General features: G+C 47.4%; 1 protein-coding gene across 1 annotated transcript in view; it reads left to right on the top strand.

Annotated features, from left to right (window-relative positions):
- C13H20orf194 (chromosome 13 C20orf194 homolog) overlaps nucleotides 1-22344 on the top strand; it is a 125131-nt gene extending 102787 nt beyond the window's left edge. The window contains exons 29-37 of the mRNA XM_034641898.1: nucleotides 1494-1531; nucleotides 7468-7603; nucleotides 9972-10058; nucleotides 13577-13683; nucleotides 14008-14082; nucleotides 15778-15983; nucleotides 17087-17152; nucleotides 18260-18353; nucleotides 18908-22344. Coding sequence (XP_034497789.1) covers nucleotides 1494-1531; nucleotides 7468-7603; nucleotides 9972-10058; nucleotides 13577-13683; nucleotides 14008-14082; nucleotides 15778-15983; nucleotides 17087-17152; nucleotides 18260-18353; nucleotides 18908-19020 — 922 coding nt within the window. The 3' untranslated portion in view covers nucleotides 19021-22344. The remainder of the gene's footprint in view (nucleotides 1-1493; nucleotides 1532-7467; nucleotides 7604-9971; nucleotides 10059-13576; nucleotides 13684-14007; nucleotides 14083-15777; nucleotides 15984-17086; nucleotides 17153-18259; nucleotides 18354-18907) is intronic.
- The last annotated feature ends 1897 nt before the right edge of the window (nucleotides 22345-24241 follow it).

The following is a 24241-nucleotide window of genomic DNA, read 5'->3' as shown; positions in this document are numbered from 1 at the left end:
CATCCAGCCTATGATTGGATAAGGTGCCTTGAGGGAGAACTTTGCTTATCTTGTCTAAGATGTCTCTGGTGTGATTGCTGTGGGCTGCTGTGAGGAAGCAAGCAGGGTGCTGAGAAGGGCCTTTAAGGGCATGTACTCTAAAAGCCACGGGCACTGATGGGGACAGAGGCTTTCTAAAATGTATTTGCTTTGTGTCAGGCCATTCAGACTGAGTGCAGTGAAGTCAGTGAGTTCTGTTCTTGGGAGACTCTAGTGTTGGATGGATGTCTCTTCCCCATTCCAGGGCTCTTGATCTTGCTCAGAGCACATGGGGGTTCCTCCTTGGAATTCCTCAGAAACTATGAGGGAGTCAGGCAAGAGAACTACATCAACAGTCCACAGTGGTATTCATCCAGCTCACTTATCTACCAAATTTGGTTCCAAATGGTAGTTTCAGAAAGCAAATAGAAGGATGAAAACTTGCTACCACAAAGGAGTTTGCAGGAGAGAAATCCCCCCCCCCCAGTGATTTGAACATCATTACTATCTGCACCTAAACCAGCAACAATTCAGAAGTGTGGCTTCAGCAAGCATCTCATTTGTAGGGAAAGAAAACATGGGAGCTCTATGGTGCGAAACAGACCTGGGGCCCTATGTAAGCCCTCCCACTTCCTGGCTTTGTGTGATGCCTTGGGTAAAGACTGCTTAGCTATCGTAAACCCACCCACTCTTCTTAGCTTGTAAGTACCTAAGGCATAGAGTAGATATGAGGACAGAGCAAGACCATACATGTGAACTGCTTGCACGGTACTGGGCCCAGAGGAAGAACTTGATAAAAGGCAGTTATTCTCATTAGTAGTGTTAGCTGTCTTCCCTGAGAAGGGTACTGTGATGTTTTAGGAGTTTAAAAGCACTTGAGAGTCTGAGTTTTTCTCTGAGTTAGTTAACTGACTCACACTTTGAATCAGTCACTCTCACCTGCTTCATCTGTGATCCAGTCAGTTTCCTGCTATTCGTTCACTGTTAGAGCTCAGAATGGGGCTAAAGGGGAACCGGGATTCTAGCGTGCACATAAAGGGAAGCATGGCAACTTTAGTACTGAAGACCCCTGGCAGAGTTAGGGGAATGTAATTCTTCTCATTTTCTCTCGAAATTTCCCCTTTACAATCAGGACAGTCTGTCGTAAAAAAAAAAAAAAAAACAAAAAAACCCAACCTCCCTGCTTTCTTTTCTATTTCTTGTAATCTAGAGATTAGACCTGTATCCCCTCTTCAGTAATATCCCCTCTTCAACATTCCATCAAGAGTTGGCCACATAAGGACTACTTCTGTGGGGTTCCTGGCATAGAGAGCTTTGGTTCAAAGCTATGAAAACCGATTCTTGACGCTTAGTACTGCCTACCACTTGCCCTATTGAATAAGTCAGCTTGGATAGTCACATCTTTGTGGGAAATAATAAATAACAATTCTGACATTAATGGTTTTTAAATATTTCTCTCTTTTTCCCCCCTCTAGATTTCTCTTTCCTAAATGTCTTGACCAGTGTTCACAAGGTAAGCAGTATGTTTTACTTCCTGTTTTTCCATGCCTTTCAAATTCTGTTTAGATGCAACAGACTTTTCGTCATCCTCCTTCCTCCCACTCTAAAATCTAAAACAAAAAAATTGGTCCAGGGAAACCTTTGACATCTTTTTCTTTTATCATATTTGATAGGCAGATTTCTTCCTGAGTTTGCCTCTTAAGATGATAAGCTGCAATGACAATAGCTCTCCTGAGCGGGGCTTAAGTCTACCCTGGCCTTCCAACTAATATCAATGGACTGAAAAGGTATTAGGTATTCCTAGCCTCTGTATCAACAAGATCTTGATGCACTTTTCCTGTCCCGTGAGTGCATAGTATGGCCCAGAAGGACCTTCTCCCTTAACCCCCTCCCATATACACTGGAATTTTCCACACCTCCTTGGTAGCATTAGAAAAATCCACCCATCGTGTAGGTTACATTCAACCTCGCATTGTCCTCCCATCTGGCAACCCTGGAAGCAGCACTTTTTAGTCATATTAACTGTGGTGCCTGGAGACCCAGAATAAATTCTGAATTTCCTGCAGTGGTGATAAAATGCTCATTGTTGTCAGAAGACTTGGGGTCTGAGCTTCCTGAGACAGCCCAGCAAGAAGAAATCAGACAGAAGAAAATAACTTGGTGTCCCCAGCACAGTTTTACCCTGCTGATCCCTTTGCCAGTCCGCAGGGAGCAGAGACAACTGAGCATACCAGAGCTACTGTCTTGGGAAACAGCTGAGCTGAGTGCTGTGTAGGGCAGGAGCCGGGTCACTGGAGGGAGGAATGTGTGCATTGGACTGCCATGCCAGGGAGTCTCAAGTCCAGCTTTCAGAGACCTTTGTTGCATTCCAGGCACTGCACCCCGGAAGCAGAGTGGAATAGAGGTGGCTGGGTCCACCCACAGTACCCACTCCAGGTAGATGAAGGAGATTTTATGGAGGTTGGATCCGTAGAATGTGGTGACAGACTAGATGTGGGGCATGAGTTGGAGAAAGAGGTTATCTAGTATGAACGGCTCTAAGTTTCGAGGTTGGGAGGTTGGGAAGGTTGGCGGAACCTGTCCTTGAGATAGAAAGCATAGGCAAAAACATAGGTCCAGGAGATAACCAAGGATCACTTCTGGTTCTTGGATATATGTTTGTAAGTCATGGTCAAAGCCAAGGGTGTAGGCTATCGTCATCCCCTGTCCACCACATGATTATTGTCACCCTAATGTGCCTTGGCTCCTTGGCACTTTCTCCCTCCGTGCCCCTTTGTTTTTTTGCACACAAAGCACAGATGGTCAGACTGTCCTGGCTGAGACCCTTGGGGAGGTGCTCTATCTTCATTGCCCATAAACCTGGGCCAGCATTACAGGAGGAAAGCCCTTTTAGGCCAAGACAGACTGGATTCTCTCTGGCACTTGATAGACAAATTTCATTAACACTGCTTCCTTACTCAGTGTTCAAAGGCAACTTGTGTCAGATTCTGTGAATGTATAAAAATAGAGATGTGATCAGATGTGGGCAGATGTCCTTGAGGCCTTAGATGCTGTTTCTGAACTCCAAAAGACTTGTAGAGTGACAGTGTCTTAGTAATTATCTTCCCCCTTGCATCTGGGCCCAAAGGACCCTATGAACTGGTCTGACCTGGCTCACCATGGGTATGGGCTGTCCGGGGAGGGAGGAAATAAAACACAAGTATTTGTTTTATCCTCAGAGATTTGGTGGCTAGCTTGGCGGTGGGATCTGTCACCAATAGACAAACACTTCATGTCCCGAGGGAGCATATTGCCTCCCTTTGCTCCTGTTCCTGAGTCAGTCTCCCTGATTCATTACTTTTACAACAAAGGATTGTTTTACAATGAGAAAAGGACTATATCGCAGCCTCGAGATGATATGTGTTACAGAAGTCTAAGGATAAGGAAATAATCTCAGCCCTTAAACAGCAAACAATATTCAGTATAATGCTGATTTGAGAGAAGAGCAAAGACATTTTGCTACCATGTCCTGCGTTTGGAAGTATCTATAGGTAGATAAAACAAATTTTGCTTTCTCCTGGGCTTCTGGAAGCCTTTAGCCCAGACTGGGACAGTCAGACCTCAGAGGTGTTTCCCCATTCTGGGGAATGGGCAGGCCAGGCTATCCACTTACAGCCCAGACCGGTAAGACCATGGCCAAATGTGGGTATCCATTCTTTGATACAGAACAGAAGGAAGCTCCTGGCCCAAGCAAGATGAAACCGCCCACAGTGGCCTCTTCACCCTGTGCTCCAGATAACTGCTGTACCTGCCTCGCAGATGGCATTTCCTCTTGGCAGGTGGTAGTTTGCATAGCTGGCCTAAGGAATGCTGAGGATAATCCTTTTGCTTTTCTCCCTATAAAGCAAAGCCCCTTTTCTGTGTCCAATTCCTGACCTAGAATCCCAACCCCCCAGGGTTTATCTACATGATACTTGTGAGGCAGATAGGACTTAGGGCAAGGTGTCCATCAGAGATCCAGACCCCAGCCTTTTCCCAAGTAGGCCAGGCCTATGCTTGTGACCCCGGTGCACACTGCTTAGGTTGCCACATTTACACTAGCCTGATTCTCCAGTTTCTTTTGCCCAAGAAGATACTAAACAGAGTCCTAGGGCCTTTATAGGTCTTCACTCAGCTTTTGCTGACCCCTCACTGAAAAATCCATCACAGCCATTCTTGTCTTCTACTCCTGGAAATTTCAGGGGCCTCTTGCAGGATCCGGCTCCCGAGTTTGCCACCTCTGGAACGTGCTGAGCCCTCTAGAACTCCGCTTTACTCCCCCCACTATGCCACATTCTGGGCCTGGCCTCCTGACCTGGCCTCACTCCGTTTCCAGAGGCCCCAGTCAGGCCCTGGTGCAGCCGTAGGACATGGAGTTCTGGCATTAGGCTTACCAGGCTCATCCTCGGGGCTTCCCCTGAAGCCTCCAGAGTGACCTTTCTAAATGGAACTGAGTGCACAGGCACAACCAGCGTCACCTTCATTAGGAGCCTTCCCTGACACTGTGGCTGAGGATGGCCCGTCTTAATGTTAAAGCTGCTGAAGAGAAATTTTTAAATATTTTAAAATAGAATAAACAAAATGCTCACATATTCTCCATTTGAATTCCTCAGTCTGTGCTGTTACCACAACTAGGTCATATGTGGAGACCTTGAGGATAGAGGTTTTGTGTGGGAGAAGCTCTTAAGAAAATGTGATTCTCTATATTCTTGTATACTTGCATATGCATAGACTATCTGAGAAAGCATACCCAAAATCTGGTTGTCAGTGGTTGCCTCTGGGGAACAGAACTAGGACTCAGGGTGCCAGAGGAGGGAGGAAGAAGCTTGGTTTGAATACCCTTTTGTACTTATGAATTTTCTACCCCAAAAATGTGTATATATATATATATATATCAGTAAGTCTTAGAAACCTTTCAGGTGGCTCTCTGATGAATGGGATTTGCTCAGACTTAGAAGTGGGAAAAATTCTGGCATGTGGGTACCCACAGCTTAGCTGCTTAGACAGCTGCCCTGGAGATCAGGTTGCATGTATCTTTTAGGACATTTGATTCATTCATTCACTTATTCAGCAAATCTGTATCCAGAGCCTGCTTCAGCCCGGTCCTGGGAGATCAGGGAAGACTTCTGGAAGAGGTGCTATTCAAATTGTCTATAGCCTGAAGGAGGAGTTGGGCCAACAAAGGGGAAAGGTGGTTCCAGGCAGAAGGACCAGCAAGAGTGAAGGCCTCATGGTGACTAGAGCACACCCAGGGCACACACCAGAGCACATCTGCTATGATCAGATTTTCTGTTTTTGAAAGATTTCTCTGACTATAGTAGTTAGAATGAATTGTAGTAAGAGAAGCCTGGAAGTGCACAGAATAAGCAGTGACCTAGCAAAGAGACTGGTAGTCTGAACTAGACAAATGGTAGCCGGGATTGATAGTGGATGATGAATCCAGGAGCTGTTTAGCACTCACCAGGCCTAGAGGACTCAGGTGCTCCACAGCCCACATTTGGGGAACTGCGCAGCCTTTCACCCAGTGACAGGAGGAGGCAGAGCTGCAGTCACCACTTGGATGTTAAGGAAAGCTGTTGAGGAAACTCATTCTTGAATCCTGAGAGGTTTCTCAGGCACTGTGCAGAGGCCTAAGGTCAACTTACTAGCTGAGCACTAACAGATACCTGAGAAGAATAGGACCTACATCTCAGAACCAAGGAACTGATAGATCCCCACACTGTCGATAGACACTTCGGAAGGAGGTTCTGTGCTCAGCAGCGGAGTTGTAAGTCCTGGTGCCTGTGGTCCCAGTTACGTGGCATAACCTTCGTTATGTATCCTTTCCCCATGTAACATGTGACCATTGGTATGAAGCTCCCAATCCCTGCTGCTCCCTGGTCATGAATTGAATGTATGAACCTCACTCGCTCACTCTCTTTCTCACTAAGATAAATATATAAACTTTTTTTTAAAAGTTAGAAATAGAACAAATTTTTAAAATTTTTTTAATCCTTTTTTTAAAGATTTTATTTATTTATTTGACAGAGAGCTCAAGCAGGAGGAACAGGCTCCCTGCGGAGCACGGAGCCTGATGCGGGGCTCAATCCCAGGACCCTGCAATCATGACCCAGGCCAAAGGCAGACACTTAACCAACTGAGCCATCCAGGAGCTCCAAGAACAATAAATTTTTTTAAAAATAGTTTATGTTTAAAAAGATTGAATCTATGAAAGAGATCTAGCTGCTAGTATGTTAAAGCAACATTATGGGGTTACAATCAGCAAAATCTAGACTGGCAGAAATTTACAGGATACAGCTTTTCAACAATAAAATTACAAAGAAATGAGGAGACACTGCATGTTGAAAGAGAATTATGAGATGTGTCAATGAAATATATTGTGTGGTTTTTTGGTTCAAAAACTAACTCTAAGAAAACATTCTTAGAGAACATAGACTATATTTTTTATATTGAAGAATTTATTGTTAATTATTAATTTTTAAAGGGTGCTTATCTTACGGAGATATATACTAAAATATTTTTGAATGAAATAATAAGATGTCTGGGATTGACTTCAAAATCATCCAGGGGAAAGGGGAAAATACGATATGGAAGAAATACAGTTAGCCAAGTGTTGTTAATTCTTGAAGCCAGATGATGGGCACATGGGAGTTCATTGTACTACTTTTAAAATCTTTGTATATGTTTGAAATTTTCACAATAAGTGAATAAAAATGGTTGAATAAAAAATGCAAGTGATCTTATAGTGGAAATTGTGTATATGCTCTGATCATAACTATGTCAAAACAGGAATGAGTATGGAAGACGTATTATAATATGTTAGCATGGTAGGATATGATAACTTCCCTGATTTCTAAATTCTCTGTAGCATAGATTTTCCTTCTATATTTTCATAGAAGGCTGGGAGGGATTGTTACCCACTCCACAATCCCTCATTGCCTGCACCACTCTTCCTTACTGTATGACTGTGTGAATATCTGTGTTAGCACTTATCTTAGAATTGTAGGTCCCTGTGAGTGACTCCTTAGCTGTGTACTCTCTGAGAATCTAATGGTGAGTGCCTGATGTATGGTTAGTGCTTGGTAAATGTCTATGGTGTAAACCGGTGATGGTGTGTAGCACAGGTTCCGGAAGAGGTTAAGGACAAGGGATGTGGAAAGGACCCTTTGATGAAGAAGCTCCAGGTGTCAGCTGGAGAGCAGATCTGAGAAAGTAGAGGAGGTTAAGAAGTGAGGCAGCTACAGGCTTGAGGCCATTCACTCCAAGAAGTGGTAGTGAGAGACAGGGGAGCAGGTATCGGGGGTCAGGGGTGTCTACATAAGAGAGCTACTGGAAGGGATGATCAGGGAGAGAGCAGAGGCTCACATTGTGTGAGCCTTCAGCCCCAGTCAGGACTCCAAAGCCTGAACTGTTCTTGGTTTTATTTCCCAGGCCTGGTGAGTAATGTGGTGTTCACCAGCCACACCACGGAGCAGAGGCACCCTCTCCTTGTCCAGCTGCAGAGCCTCATCAGGGCTGCCAATCCTACTGCAGCCTTCATTCTTGCAGAAAATGGGATTGTCACCAGGTAAATTTACCAAGTTTACTTCACCCTGTGGGACCAGCCGCTTTCTCAGATGCAGCACTCTGGATGTGGCCCATAGGGTCTTTCTCTTGTATCTAAGATCTGCACATTTATAGAAGTGCTTTTGATGTTATGTAAAAATCAGCAAGAGGACCCCGTGTGTCAGTATCCTGTACTGTTCTATTTTGTTGTTTTTTTTTTTTAAGAGTTAATTTATTGAGAGAGAGAGAGCACGAACAGGGGAAGAGGCAAATGGAGAGGGAAAGAGAGAATCCCAAGCCAACTCCATGCTGAGTGCGGAGCCCGACACGAGGCTCAATCTCACGACCCCTGAGACCATGACCTGAGCTGAAATCAAGAGTCGGAGGCTTAACCAACTGAGCCACCTAGGCATCCCAAGATTTTATTTTTAAGCATTCTCTGCACCCAACATGGAGCTCAGACTCACAACCCCGAGATCCAGAGTGCATGCTCTGCCAACTGAGCCAGCCAGGTGCCCTGAGATATTTTGATGCATCACATTTTCATGCATTAAAGGATGAAGTCAAGACTCTCAATATTCCTTGTGTTAAGATGTGAAAGAAATGGCATAGAGAACATAGAGAAATGACCTTTTTCCTTCATGGACTTGGGTCCAAATTACAAACTAAAAATAGAGAATTGATGACTTTGTGTGTGTGGGTGTGTATGAAGAGAAAACATCTGGTCATATAGCTCATTTATTTGCTCCACAACGATATGCCAACAGGTATATACTTTTATATAATTTTGACTTTGAGCAAGGTAAATATTTTACATATTCAGAAATTAACAAAGAGGGATAAAACTAAATAAAAAAAGTGAATCCGTCTGTATACCAAAGTAATAAGAACCACACACACACACACAGCAATTAATTCAAGTAACTTTTAAACGTAATCCTCTGTTGGAACCCTGATTCAAACAACATCACTTGTTAGATAAGAAAAATTATAAATACGAAGTGGGAAAGGTGAAGAAAAACCCTCTGAATGGTGGATTTGAATTGTGGGAGTCAATATAAATTCATTATTGCAAAATAATGTATATTTCCTAGCTCTTCCCATCGAAAGGGACCAGAAATACTAATACCACAGTAGAATAAACACCCCTACCTCTAGATCCTCCTTTCTGTATACCGGTCCCCAGTACAAGGTATCAGGACTCCTTGGAGAATTGGCTGACTGCAGGTCTAGGGCAGGGAAAATACAAGTGACCCTGGTACATTTTCTGCTAAAAAAGCAAGGAGGTACTCAAAGATTAGTAGAGATAGGTCAAAAGGATACCAGAGGTGGCTCAAGAAGCTCCCACTAGACAAATCTGGAACAACATGAGCATAAGAGAAAACAAATATAATAAGGAATTACAGCACTGGAATAAAATGAGTCCATGGTGATACTAAAAAAATGAGGAGGGGCAGAACAGTAAATCTCTTAACACTAATAAATAAGGGTTTATAGAACTAGAAAGTCACTATTTTGCAACTGTTAGTATTAATATAATACTTGATTTAGGCAAGAATGATCAGTGGATACTAAGAGCAGGGGGTGACAGATTGTTGATGAAAAGGATATTAACTTGTATCAAAGTATCAGTCCATGGACTATTTACTGCTTACGATTAGGGGAAAGTATCTTCACAGTGGAGAGATCTAGTCGACATGACATTGACCAAATGATTAAACTTAGACCACTAAGTGGACAGACTGACATCATGTGCCTCCTTCATGTGATGCTCTAGGAAGGACACAGCATCACCAAGGTGTTAGTCTTACCAAAAATGTTTACCTGAATCTAATTATAAGGAAACAACCAGACAGATCCAGGTTGTAGGACACAGGACAGCCGGCATGTACTCTTCAAAAATGTTAAAGAAACAAACAAAAAATTTGGAAGAATTATTCCACATTAAAGGAAAATAAAGATCGTAAATTCAGTAAGCAGTCCTTGATTGGATCCTGGGTCCCCTCTCTGGCAAAGCGGAAAATTTGAAAATGGATTAGATCAATACTTCTCCAACTCTAATGTGCATATAGATCTCTTAGGGATCTTCTTAAAATAAGAGTTCTGATACGGCTGGAGTGGGGCCTAGGATTTTGTGTTTCTGATGAGCTTCTAGGTGATACCAGTACTGCTGGTCCACAGTATTAAATTCCTTGGTTATAATAATAGTACTGTCATTCTGAAAGAGAATGTCCTTGTTTTTAGGAGAGGGAGGCATACTGAAAGGTCTAGGTATGCAGTAACAGAAAAATGTATGCATACGTGTTTGTGCCTCTATCGGGGGGCAGCAAAATGGGCAGGTTAAGATTGATCGTCCTAATTAACCTGGGTTTTTCTGTATGTTTTCAAAGGAATGAAGATATTGAGCTGATTCTCTCAGAAAATAGTTTTTCAAGTCCTCAGATGCTACGATCTCGATATTTAATGTACCCTGGCTGGCAAGTATCATCATTGAAGAGTAGCTAAGATTTCTTTGTAAACGCAATGATTTATTCATTTACAGGGGAAAAAAGGGGGGGTGATATTTCAAGTGTTCTACAAGGGTAACAGTGGCAGCTGGGATGGCCTGCCATGTCCCAACAGCTGCTGGTCTTGCCAGGAGCCCAGTGCTCCACACATCTTGGGCTCCAACTTGGGAGCCTTGCTGGATGTTGAGACTTAGGGAGTGCCCCTGTGGGCACCAAGCACACCATGGCCTTTGTTTCCTCTCGCCTTTAGTGAGGGTGAGGTGGCTGGCATGGAACCAGGGAGTTACAGCCTTCCCAGATGAGAGAGTCGCTCCTAAGAATACTGTCAGTCCTCTAGGGGGTCCCACCTGACAGGTAGGTTCCCTGCTGTGGCTCAGGGGATATTTATTCTCTCCTGGTAGCCTCCCAGCATGTGAACCTCTCCTCCAAAAGGGAGGGGAGGAGGAAAGAGAAAGCCAGGGGCACTCTAGTCATCCTAGTGGTGACATCACTTAAGCACTTACTGTGTGCTACACGTTATTCTAAGCTCTCCAGGATGGTAGCCACCAGCCACATTTGCCTAGTCAATAAAATGTAAATTAATAAAAATTAAGTAAAATAAGTCTCTCATACAAGCCACACTTCAAGTGCTCAGTAGTTACCTGCGACCAGCAGCTACCACGTTGGACAGCGCAGATCCAGAACGTTTCCATCATCACAGAATGTTCTGTTGGACAGTGCCACCCTAAGAGCTCTACCTACGTTATCTCATTAATCTTCAAACCAAGCCTGCGAGGTAGACTCCATTGTTTTCCTCCTTTTTAAGGATAAGGTAAGGGAGGCAGCGAGGAGTTAAATGGTGTGTTCAAATTCATACAGCCAGTAAGTGAAAGCTGCATTTCAAGCCCAGCTTGTGTGGCTCCAGAGCCCGTACGCTCAACCACCATGCTGTGCTTCTTCCTGTATAGAACGGATAACTGGGTTCTGCTCTGTTGAAGGTTCAAGGGAGGACAGTTACTAAAGCGTGGCCAGAGGTATTCTCTCATGTTAATTTGGATTATCTTTGTTATGCTTACTCACTTCCCCCAGACACCTTTCTGTGTCCTCCACACCACCCCTTACCTCACCTGTATTTCATACCAGCAAAAAACTGATTGCACTATGCTGGTAAAACAAACAAGTCCAGTATGTGAAATTAAAGATTTTCAGGCATATTCTGGAAGGAACCTCTGATTTGAGTTACATCATACTTGCTTAAACAGTGGGTAAGTGGATCATGCCTTATGCCTGAACAAGACAATTATATCTTAGCTAAAAAGAAACAGATGGAGCTTCTGGGTGAAACCTTCCTCTCCAGTGACTACAGCTACTGACCCTTTTCCTGCCACACCTCTGGGCCTGGGCCTGACGTTTCTGCTGCCTCCACCTAGTGCCTAGGGAAGCAACTATTCTGTAGTCCGTGGTGACTCATTGTGAGCATTGTGCAGGTGAACCTAGCTCAGGGCACAGACTTTCCTGGAGGCAGAGTGATCCAAGAGAGCCAGGTACAAAGGGTTCATTAGAGGGCTCTGTGAATCTAAAGTCTGAAGCCTTCTCTTTACCAGGAAGATCAGTCCTTATAGAAAATTACAGATAGAGGGGCCTCAAAACCACTCTTTGGGCCCTCCCCCTCCTGAGTGCCTTCCTAGGAGTCAGCTAATTTAATCTTTTAACAAGATGGCAGCCATCAGACTCCTACACATCCCTGTATATTTTCCCCCTCCTTCACTGAGTCAGAGCCCATCACCTCAGAGAGTGAATAGGCTTTAGCTCTGTGCTTAGCTCTGTGCTGTGCAAATTCTCAGCCATTCCCCTCCCACAACCCTCTCTGTGCTCATCTACCCCACCCCCATCTCCTCTGGTAGAAGGCTTGTTTCTAATCTAGCAGGAAACCTTCACTCTTCCCTTGGCCCCTCCTAATTCCCCTAAGGATTCAGGCTCTGAACAAAGAAACCAGAGAGGCTGATGGTCTCCCGTATCTTGGGAGAGGGCAAGAAGAACATTGTCAGTACTGTAAAAATGTTATACCAGCACCTTACTTTAAAGAAAGCATAAAGAGTAAGATACTTTCAACAGTACATATAATATAAAATTCAAATCTGTAGGGCTTTTTTAAAGCAAAGGAAACTAATAAGAAAATATAGTAGACTGGAAGAAAATGTTTGCATCATATGTGGAAAAGGGTTAATATAATATTTGAGAAGCTTATTTTGATATTGAAGAAAAGTAACCCAGTCTATATAGATGTGGACAGTTCGCTTTTTTCTTAAGATTTATTTATTTTAGAGAGAGAGAGAGAGAGAGCATGAGCAGGGGGGAGGGGCAGAGAGAGAGGGAGAGGGAATCTCAAGCAGGCTCCATGCTGAGCACAGAGCCCGAGCAGGGCTCAGTCTGGCAACCCTGAGATCATGACCTGAGCTGAAACCATGAGTTGGACGCTTAACCAATGGAGCCACCCAGGCACCCCTGCAGAGTTCACTTTAGAGCAAGTATATATGGCAGCCATGGTAACAGAATTCCATTTTAGTAATATTTAGAAATGTAAAATGATGCCTCACTGTGGTTTTGATTGACACCTATTACACTTAACCGAAAACATCTATAAGAATCATTGCTGGGGGAATTGTTGTGAGACTGAAACACTCTTCTGCTACTGAGAGTAGTGTAAATTATTACCCATGAGATGGTTACACCCTTTCCTGGATTGATTCCATCATGGGGATTCATCACAAGGAAATAATTCAAAAGAAGGAATGACAATTCCCTAACTTTGGAAGCTGGGTGATGGGGGTTTATTGCACTATCTCTCTATCTCTGCATGTGTTTGAAATTTTCCATAATAAAAACTTAAAATTTTAAATGCTTTGAATATAGCACGTCCTTTTTTAAAAAACTTTTAAACAGTCTCTACCCCCAATGTGGGGCTTGAGCTCACAAGCCCAAGGTCAAGAATCGCATGCTCCACCCGCTGAGCCAGCCGGGTGCCCCTGAACATGGCATCTTCTTTTTTTTTTTTTTTTAAAGATTTTATTTATTTATTTGACAGAGATAGAGACAGCCAGCGAGAGGGGGGACACAAGCAGGGGGAGTGGGAGAGGAAGAAGCAGGCTCATAGCAGAGGAGCCTGATGTGGGGCTCGATCCCATAACGCTGGGATCACTCCCTGAGCCGAAGGCAGACGCTTAACCGCTGTGCCACCCAGGCGCCCCCTGAACATGGCATCTTCTTAATGAGTCTGTGGTTGGCATTATGTCTGCTGAATTCAAAACTGAGAAAATAGAGCAGAGATGCCCCAGCTTTTAGTTCCTGTGCACATCCAAATGTAAAATAAGTGTTTTGTACACAAAATGGCACATAAGAAAGAACTCAAATATTACAGGATGAATGATGTTTAATTCATCCATGAGTGGTATATTAATAACACTCAAAGCCCCAATTACTAATGCTTACAAATTTTTAAACTTTTTAAGGTATGAAGGTAAATTTGATGCTGGATCAGTCTTTCCACTAATGGTTCAGATCTGTGTATGGTTTGGTCGTCCCTTGGAGAAGACTCGCTTCATGGCCAAGTGTAAAGGTAAGCCTTGGTTGGGACATGTCCTAGACCCTGATAAAAGAGTTCGCCAGAAGTGTCCCTGCTTCCCGACACATTTTAGTATTATGTGTGTTTTTGTCCTTGCCATTGGGGTCTGAAAACAGGCAGAGGTATTTGAGGATCCAGGAGTGCCCCATTCCTGGGAACAGTGGCAGAGCCACTGGGGAGGATCTGGTGGAGGGATAGCCTATGAGCCCTGGCCCTTCGAGTAGGGTTCCTTCCCAGTCCCTAACCCTCCCAGCTGTGTGCCCTGAACTTGGCCTCTGCCCCCAGGTAGGTGACAGCCTTGTCTTCTTCCTCCACCAGCAATTCAGTCTTCCATCAAGCCAAGTCCCTTCTCTGGAAACATCTACCACATCCTGGGCAAAGTGAAGTTTTCAGGTAACTGGGGCAGTTGGATCTGGGAGTCCTGTGCTGCGGAATGCTTACATCTCTTGATGTGGGTTCATAGCTTCTACTGGTGCTCTGCAGACCACACATACCTCTCAGTCTCTCTCGAAAACCCTCCCATCTGGGCTTGACACCGGTGGCTCTTCTGGTCCTCCCACTTTTCTGCAGATCCTGCTCCGTAATGGAGGATGTGTCCTATCTTCCCCCCTGGATGGCCTGCCCAGGGCCTCTCCTCACAGCTCCTTGGCATCCTTGTTCCAGAGATTCTCACTTCACCCCTTTCAAGCCATCCGTGGCCTCCTAGACCTGTCACCAGGAGCTGCCCCAGCTCTCCAGGTCCAGATCCATCTCCGCCAAAGTCTCCAAGCCTTCCACTTGCCTTCTCCCTATTTATCAGCCTTAGAACTCTGGAGACCTCGTGCTCAGAAGTCTGTCCATCCTGGGCTGGAGGTCAAGGAAGGGCTCAAAACAAGGAGTTAGTCAACTCAACACTGAGAAAGGGGAGAGTACTCCCAGAAAAAGGCAGAGCGTGTGCTTTGGAACCAAGGCAAAAAAGGCACATTGCAGGAACCAAAGAGGGTTCACAGTGGCTGAGGCCTGGCGGGAATATGTCCGTTAAGGCATTTTTAGCTGTTATAACAGAAAACACCAACTCAACCAGCAGGTGTTAGCTACATAATAAGAAGTCAAGAGGTGGGGCAGCAGAGCAAAGCCCTTGAGGACACAGGTAATGTGTGTTTTTCCGTTCTTGGTATGTCAGCTTGTCCTCAGGTTCCCACCCCTCGTTGCCAGGTAGTGCTACAGGTCAAGGTGGCACATCCGAACACAACCTTCAGCTGATAGGAGAGGCTCTTCCTGTGGGTGGCTTTATCAATACAGACACCTTTTACTGAAGCACGTCCTGCCGCTTCCTCAGCAGACTTCTCTCATTGCCCAGGATTGAGGAATTGGTATTGGAGAAAGAGCAGGATGCTGGCCAGGCAACCATCAGTGTCGGCCATAGGGAGCCACTGAGCATTTTAAGCATGAGACCATATGGGTTCAGATGGGAGAATTAGATGACATCACCTATGTAGAAGAATCTCTCAAGGTCCTTCACCCATGTCTTTGGCCTGATTTATGTTATTGAATCTGAAACTCTGGCCCCTTAACTCGAGCCTACTTCCCTCAGACTCCGGCAGACAGCCCTCTACTTGCTTCAGAGGTCATAATGCCTCCCCCTTCCCTCTCACCTTGTTGTCACCTTTATTTAGACCTTCTCTTGACCCCTTTCTTATTCAAAGTTAACCTCTCTTTGTTTTGAATCCCTTTCTCATCCTGCTTTTTAGGGGAACCTCAAAAAAACCAGTCCTAGCTTTCCTGTTCCTGTTATGTGACCCTCCTGCACCACTTGTATGTTGACACTCCCTCCTCCCTTGCCCTCTCAGGCCTCTGCTGAGACCCAAGGGGTCTCCTCCTGTAGTCCCCTTCTGGGTTAGTGACGTCCACCTGGTTACCAAATCAGCCAAGCGAGAAATTTACATTGCTCCTCCCTCTCTTACTTCGGCCTTTCTAACTTGCCACCAATCATGGCAGTTCTCCCTCCTGCATATGTCACAGGAATCTGTCCCCAACTCTCTGCACGTTACAGTCTTAGTGTAGCTTTATTGTTTTGGGGCTCAGGGACTACGTGTATTCTCCCTACAGACTCTGAGAGGGCCATGGAGGTCTGCCACAACACTTTGGCCAATTCTTTGAGCATTGTCCCAGTTTTGGAGGGACCCTCGCCACCGCCTGATTCCCGAACCACACCTCAAGACAGCAACGGGCAGCAGGAGTGTTACCTCGTGTTCATTGGCTGCTCCCTGAAAGAAGAAAGCGTCAAGGACTGGCTGCGGCAGTCAGCTAAGCAGGTGGTTCCAAAGCCCAGACACCTCTGGCACACATGTGACCAGCACACCTCAGAGCTGCTCCTGGCCTTGGGGTAGAAGCCCCTCCATGACCTCGCTCCTGGTCCACCCTTCACAGGCTCAGCCAGCACTTTCAGGGATGCTTTGCCACTAGGGGGAAGCCACTCAGGGTAACCTCAGGGCAGACCTGTTCTTACCGCCATGTCTAAGTCTTTTGCCGAGGCAAATTGCAGCTATTAGGTGGCTTAACTAGAACCTGGGTGAAAGCTGGTGGTTCATGTGGATCCTGGGTCAGCCTGGTGGTCTAAACTCAAAATGTCTTTTCTTAGCTGAACCTACTTCAGGGGCTGTCCTGTGTTCTGAGCCCAGAATCCTCCTGTACTTGGGTTCTCTCTCTAGAAAAGAGAAACAACAAAGATACACTTACAGCTATTTGCAAACCAAGACTTTAAACTTTGATACCAGTGAGCCCAGGCCTCTGGAACCAGGCGTGCTTGCCTATAGGTGCACATAAGCGTCTTTAGTCCAGTACTGCAAAGAAAAATCAAACCCAGACTGGAGTTAAAATCCTCTAAAACCCGCCGGCTGTCGGTGCTAGGCCTCTTAGCACAGCCTCAGGGTTGTAGCTTGACTTAGAACTCTGGAAATAAAGTTGGCTGGGCCCTGGGTCCTTTGTAGATGCTTGGTTGGAGCCTTTTATACTAAGGGATGGCTGCCTGTAGGCTGTGTCTTTCTCAGATAAACCGGATAAACTCCTAAATGGTTGACAAGGAGACCTCATGTTGTCCCTTTGTCTGTATAGCTGGCGCTGGTGGGGCTTAGAGTCGAGGGTCTGCAGAGACAGGAACATGCTGTTTGCAGAAGCACTGGTGTTTCCTCTGCTGCTTGCTCCCCCGGCCCACAGGCTTCTATGGTGGCAGGTGGTCTCCTTGAGGGGCAGACAGGCAGGATATTGTGTCCGGGCCGTGACAGTGCTTGTGCTTTCTTTCCCTGCCGCTGGGATCTTAGTCATGTAACTGGCCCCCAGAGCCCTAAGCCCTCACCCGCCCATGTACTCCATCAGCTTTGTTGGGATCTGACCCCTCCCTCCCTCCATTTCTGCACAGAAGCCTCAGAGGAAAGCCCTGAAGACCAGGGGAATGCTGACCCAGCAGGAGATCAGGAACATCCACGTGAGTCCCCTAAGAGCCCCAAGGCTATCCTGGGCTGGCACAGCTCCATCCTTTAGGAACCTGAGTGAGAGGACTATTTGTAGGGCATGCTGGAGGTCTTGCTTCTCTTAAGCCGCAGAGGGAAGCTGGGTAAAGAGGAACCTCAGACTGTCCAGCCTTGTAGCCTGAGAGAGGAAGAGGGTAGAGTGACTTCTGGTGTGACCTGGGCATGAGATAGAGGAGAAGCAGTGCCTGTGGGAGGAAGGGGTGACGTGGAGCCCTGTTTTGACACACTTTTGAAGCAGCCACAGAAATCCTTTCTCCTCCCATCCCTCCGTGCTAGATAAAGCAACAGAGCCCAGGAAAAACTGTCCAGATCCAGGCAGAAGCTGCTGCTAAGCAGGGGGTAGAATCCTGGGACCTGCATGAGACACTCTTTGATGAGCTCCTCAGCCTTCAGCCTGACTCCCAGACTCTGCCCCAGTCCTGACCCCCGACTGGGAGCTTTTCCTGAGGGGCTTGGGGGCAAAGGCTATAAGAGACACAGAGTCCAGGCCCCAGCACAGCCTGTGCCACTTTTCCCGGTAATGAGTTGGTGGGAGAGGCTCTGGGACCCCAGGAGCCCCTGCTTTGGACTTGAGGAGGTCCATTCATATCCAGCTCCTCTCCTGGGCAACCCTGGGTACTCCTGGGGAGGAGACTGTGGGTACCTCAGAAGGCGGTCCTTGTAGTGTGTCTTCCCCCAGAAGCAGACCTTGAACATGGATTTGAGTGCAGGTAGCTTATTTTGGAAGTGATTCTAGGAGACGCTAGCAGGGAAGTGGGAAAGTAAGGGAGAGAAAGAAGGGGGGACAGATAACAAAGGGTGTGTCATCAAACCAGTCCTACTGAGGATGAGTGGAGCTTAATCCCAAAAGAAGCTCCCAGAGTTCCTCCTTGAGAGCTCGGGAACCTCCATCAGTCACTACTTGAGGACCGCTGCAGGGAGGACATTGCTTTGCATGTCTAGCTTTCCATGGGGCAGAGTGGGCTATCTTGCTAAGGTCATAGGCTTGTTAATTTGTTTTTAATGAATGAGTAAATGATAGAAAGTGGTCAGATAATTTTAACAGGACTCTTTTCCTACAGGTGAAACGCCACCTGGACCCCCTGCCTGCAGGCTACTTTTACAATGGCACCCAGTTTGTCAACTTCTTTGGTGACAAGACTGATTTTCACCCACGTATCCTTAGAATCTGTGGTGGCCAGGTTGGGCGTGTGTGGAAGCCTAATCGTTAAAGAGGGTGTCTGCTAGAGCCACTGTGCCGCACCCCTAGAGCAGGCTGGGTTCTGGGCGCACACAGCAAGCCACAGAGGCAGACTTCATTTGGGCCTTCTACCGTCATTAAAATTAATTTCACCTTCATTCAGTGATTGCTGAAGCATCTGTGGGTTGTAGTTTAAATGTAGCTGTGGTCATCGGGATCGTAATTTACAAGTTGGAGACTAGACGTGAATCCAGTAGTTCATCTGGGAGAAGGTGGACAGGAGTCTGTGGTCATGAAAGCCGAAGGGCTCAGCTCTAGGACCTCATGAAGGAACCTGTGCCAACCCTGGCCTCTTCTCTGCAGCTGGGGTGTGGCCAGTATCTAAAAAGAGCCCGGCAGGTAGGCTTTGTGTGGGCTGGGCGTTCACTACTTCAGTGTCCCCCACCTCAGCTGCCCACAGATCCCTCTGGGCCTGGGCAGGCTCCCTTGTCCTCCCTGCTCAGGACTCTCTTCCTTAATGAGGTGCCAGTCATGGACCAGTTCATGAATGACTACGTGGAAGAAGCCAACCGGGAAATTGAGAAGTATAACCGAGAGCTGGAGCAGCAGGAGTATCATGACCTCTTTGAGCAGAAGCCGTAGGGAAGGCTGGGCCATACATCCTGCAGGACGTCCACCCTGGAGGCGGACGTTGAGAAATGGCATTACTTAACCTCAGCCCTCCCCGAGGCCCCTCCCTAAGGGGCTGTCTTTGTTCTTCTTGGCCTTTGTGTACTGGCTTGAGTGCATGTTGTCTTTATTCTCTCTACAGCGCTGAAGAGCATCACCTGCACCACTGATGGGGGGTGGGGAGTTCCTCGTGGAGGATGAGCAGATAGGGACTGCCCTGTGTGTGGGGCTGGCAGCCCCGGAACCTCTGGGTCTCTGGTAATAGTACCTCCTTCAGGCTGCTGAGGCACTGTGACGGTGGGGAGAAGCATTTGTTGCACAGAGGAGCTGTTGGGATGCAGAAGGAGCCCTGGCTGCCTGAACTGTGGCCATGCCTGGGGGACCAAGCTACCACAGGCATTGGCCTCAGTCAGTGCCCCAGGAGAGCCCTGTCCCCAGTGGAGTGCCTGTCTTTCTGCTAGGCCCCTTGCATTGAAGGAGCGGGCCCCACTGGCCCTGGGCCCAGTCCTGCGGGGAGCAACCCAAGCCCTGCCCAAACCTCACACCCACAGAGCCAGCAGCTTGAGCTGAGACCAACAGCTTGTTCTAAGATGAGGGGATGTCCCTTACACACTAAACTGAGGGGAAAGGCATGTTGCTTTCCAGAAGCATGTGGCTTTTTAATTGATACAAGCAGTCTCCCTGGAGGTTGGTTTTGAGCTCCCCTCATGGCATCACTCTGGTTTGCTTCATTCAGGGGCAAGAGCAAACCTGCTGCTTCAGCCTCCCTGGTGATGCTCTGCCTCACTTTTGAGGGGAGCATCCTGCTACTGCTTAGTGTTAGGCGCAGGGCTCTGATCACTTGTGAGGTATCCCTGAAGGGGGCTCACTCTCCAGCACCCAGTCCTCCCTTGAGCCTTGCCAAGGAAGCCTTGGTTTGCAGCCACAAACTTCAGGAAACGTATGTCCCCAAGCATTGTTGCTGGCCCTGGACTTGTTTGGCTCCTGTAGACTGGGAATTTCAAAGAATTCCAATATCCAGTTTAGAATTCCTTCCAGTGGCTTTGTTTTCAGCTGGACCATAAAGCAGAGGGGAATTACAAATGCGTCCCGTGCCTGGCTTCCAGAATTAGAATGGGGGGGGGGGTCACAGGCACTGATTTTTGGGTGATGTCTGTTACGACTTCAGCGCCTCAGCTGCCTAGATTGTAAATGCTTTCTGAATTTCACATATTTTTTTTGCATGCCTTAGAAAGAAGCACATAGACGAAACCAGCAGTTTCCAGTAATGTAGAGGGGTTTTTGAGAACGGCCCCTGGCACAGAGGAGAGACTGAGAAAGGATGGAGCACATGTATTCTGTGTGCCTGGTCACTCAGAGGCCTCCATGCAAGTAGCAAAGCAGGTGTTAAGGGCTTGTCAGTAAAATGTACTTATATTAGAAAAAAATAATCTGTATTTGAAGCCAAATGAACAAAACTCCAAATACCACTAAATAAGAAATCTTGCATGAAGAAAGCCTTCTGAAAAGGCCCAGGTGCTCCAGTCCCAGCTCCCAAAGCTGGTGGTGACAAGGGCCCAGGTGTGGAGCCCAAGTCTGGGAGCACCTCACTTCTGGTTGGCCAGAGGCTGGGCTCCATGATGGGCCTGCCTCTGCTTCAGAATCAATAACATAGATCTTAAGTGCAATTGATGAAATAAGCAATGAGTTACTGTGGCTTCTTTTAGCTCTACTGAGCTCTTTTTAAAAACTCAAACTTGAGCAGCCTTAGAAAAGGGGGAAGTGGGGTGGGTGGGTGGGTGGGGTAGAGAACCATAGGCCATTTACTCCAAGTGGGTTGCTGTGAACTTTTAAATGAAAGCTCTAGATTGAAGAGCTCGAGCCATTTCCTGGCTGCTGCACAGAAGAGTTTTTAAAGAGGGTTCAGAGCCCGTGCATAAAAGCGGGTCTTCCCACTGCGTGGGGCTGTACTACGTGGTGGTCTTGGTTTCTGACCATTGTCCACAGAAATGCTCTCTCACCAACTTGCCCCACTGTCCCAATTCCTCTACTGTTAGGGAAAACTGTGATTACCTCAACTTGAATATGAAACTGTGATTGAAAAAAGTCAAAACGTTAAGAAGTTCCAAAGCCAAAAAGGCAGAACTGGCTGAGGCCTCCGTTGACGCTCCTCAGCCTGCTCGGGAGTGTGAAGGGGCACACTGGCGAAAGGGCATTCCTCGGGGCACACTTGTGCCCCTGGTGAAGAGGCACACGAGCTGTGTGAGCTCTTTGAGGACTGAGGCAGGGATCCCTCCCACACTGCCCCTTCTGGAACCTGTCAGGTGCATCTGGGTTCTGACTGTGAGGTTTAATATCCACCTGTTTCCTCTGGGAGTTCCAGGTGGAGGGACAGGGTCTTAGGCTATCTCCGGAGGAAAGGCCATGACACTGTGTTGTACATTTTGACCTTCAGAGTGGATGCCAGGGACCCAGCAGAGACATCGGGTGTAGTCGGTTCCTTAAGGACAGGCAGAAGTCCTCCAGGGGCTTACGTGCTTTTTGTCAACTTTCCTATTAGCAGCTTCAGTTTTATATCACCCAGAGTGAGTGTGATAATGTTGAAGTCGCTGAAGTTATGGGTTATTTTGCGTTTTGATGTGAGATTTTTTTTTTTTTAATTGGAAGGAGGAGGCAGAAATTGGAGAAAAGGGATCACCCTAGGAAGGGGCTGCTGGCAAGGAGTCCAGTTGGCCCCATCCGAGCCCTGGGGGCTCTCTGACCTGAGGCCAGGACACTGGGCCCTGTGGGTCACAAGAAAAAGTTCCCTCCTAAATTCTATTAGGATTTTGGAGAATTTTTGCACAGTAATAAGCTCTAGGTTGCTCTTTGGGCTTCTCAAAAGGGAAACTTAACTCAAAGATTGTGAACTATTAAGTATTCCAGCGTGTTGCTGACTTAGTTGGATAGTTGTACCTCAAAAAGTAGGTGAGAAAGGCTTCCTCGTCCCAGGTTGTCAAATACTAATGACAGAAGAGCTCACTTACGTGCCAAAATTCACTTTTATACTAGTTTTTCAGTGCTTTAATATTTGTAACTTAAATTTTAAAACTCATATTTACAAACACTACTGTAACTTCAGTGAAACTGAATTGTGTGATTGAAGCTTTTGCTTATTATAGTATTTATTACACTACTTAATTCAGTAAATATATAAAAGTAGCCTTCAATTTATTTTTATATTATTTTACATGTTTTTACCTGCAGTCGTGTATGTGAATTTACCTTGGTAACTGAGATGTCTTGCTAAGGACCAATAAACTCTCACTGAACAAGCAAGACCTGGTGCAGTTGCTTGTCGCTGTGGACTCGGCCCGGGGAGGGGGCGGGGGCGGGGTTTGGGAAGGCCCGCCCCCGGGGACTTAGGCCCTTTCTTGGGCCTCCTGGGGAACGCTTTGCTGGGCAGCTGGGGAGAGGCCCTTGGGGCGCACATTCTGGTCCCCAGACCCCAGAAGGCTCACAGAGAGTAAGGTTCTTGAGGAGACCACCCTGAGTGGGGATGGGCCCTCTCAGGAATCCCAGAACCCGAAGAGAGGCTCGAGGGAGCCGGCTATGGCCACGGGGGGTCCCCCGGGGCCCCAGAGAAAAGCCAGCCTGCCCCCACCCCTACTCTCATGGGGCCTTGGGAAAAGTTGCATCCACTGCCGCGCTGGATGGCAGGGCACTTCGTCGGTTCGCAGCCCCGCTTCCCGACCCCATTTACAAGCTGGTCGACCCATGTACCGAATGACCGAAAATGAAGGGGGGGGGGTGCGGGGGGTTGGCCCTGGGGTCAGAGCCACTGCCCTGGCTCAAGGTCCCTCCAAGAGACCCCTCGTGCTGCCCTGCCTAGGGGGCCTGGGAGCCCCTTGCTCCCAGGGAGAGGCCTTGCAAAGGCCTGCAGCTCTCGCGGAGTGGTCACCAGCGCCCCTTTTCGCATGCGGCAGGGGCGGGCGGGGGTGGGGGTGCTGGCTGGGGCCTCCCGGCTTCCACAGAGACCCTACTTTCTGTCCCGCTCTCAAGACGGGCCTCCGGACAAGGAAAGTGCCCCGCTGGGAAGATGGAGAGAAGGCCCAGCTGGGAGGAGGCAGCCTCCACAGATGGTGGGGAAGGTGGTCTTGGGTTTGGAGGTTCTGTGTGCTCAATTACTTATGTACAAACCAAGGAAAAATGCATGGGAGGGGCCCAGAGAATTGGGAGAAAGGGGGTGGCAGAAGCATCCCCTTCCTCACAACCCCTTTCCCCAGAGTTCACGCCTCAGTCCTGCAGGGCCAGATTTGAACCTTGAGGGAGCTCCTGGGCTTTGAATTCCTGGGAAACCACCAGGATTTGGGGATTACCCTCACAATTGTCAGGGAGTTGGGGGAGACAGTATATGTGGAAGGGCTCCTGGAGGGGATGAGGCCAGCAAGCCTGGGGCTGGGAAGGGGCCCTGTCCCCACCTGGAGCCCACAGTAGGGCCATTGGACCCCTGAAAGCTGAGGGCATGCTTGGCAGAGCAGGAGCCTCAGAATTAGGGAATCCTGGCTGATTGATGGGAAGTGACTTGGAGCAGAGGGTCTCAGAGCTGCTGAGTGTCACAGAGCTTGCTCAGGAGCATAGAGAAATAATCATGTATTCATTTCTATCACACAATCTAGGAAACAGTGATGCCCAAAGGAAACATGACGATATGCCCCACTGCCAGCCCATGATAGAAAGGGAATGGCTTAGGAGCACCTGGGTGGCTCAGTCGTTAAGCATCTGCCTTTGGCTCAGGGCGTGATCCCGGAGTCCTGGGATCAAGCCCCACATCACCCTTCTCTGCTGGGAGCCTGCTTCTTCCTCTCCCACTCCCCCTGCTTGTCTCTCTCTCTCACTGGCTGTCTCTCTCTCACTGGCTGTCTCTGTGTCAAATAAATAAATAAATAAAATCTTTTAAAAAAGAAAAGAAAAGAAAAGAAAGGGAATGGCTTAGTTGCTATAAAAAGAGTCTAGGGTGGTATCAGCTTCAAGCTGGGCTTAGGCACTCAGATGTCATCAGAGCCCTCTCTCCATATTTGGTGGCCTCCCTCTCCCCTGGCAGTGAGCTTCCTTTATGTTACCGGCAGCCCCAACACCCTGAAGGGAAGACCCAGCCTTCTTCTCCAAAGGCAGCACCAAAGTCTGAGGTCACATCGCCATTCCCAAACCAGTCACAATGGTCAGAAATATTCTG

The sequence above is a fragment of the Ailuropoda melanoleuca genome, chromosome 13 (assembly GCF_002007445.2).
Source record: "Ailuropoda melanoleuca isolate Jingjing chromosome 13, ASM200744v2, whole genome shotgun sequence".
NCBI classification, from domain to species: domain Eukaryota; kingdom Metazoa; phylum Chordata; class Mammalia; order Carnivora; family Ursidae; genus Ailuropoda; species Ailuropoda melanoleuca.
This window is presented reverse-complemented; position numbering and strand designations above follow the sequence as displayed.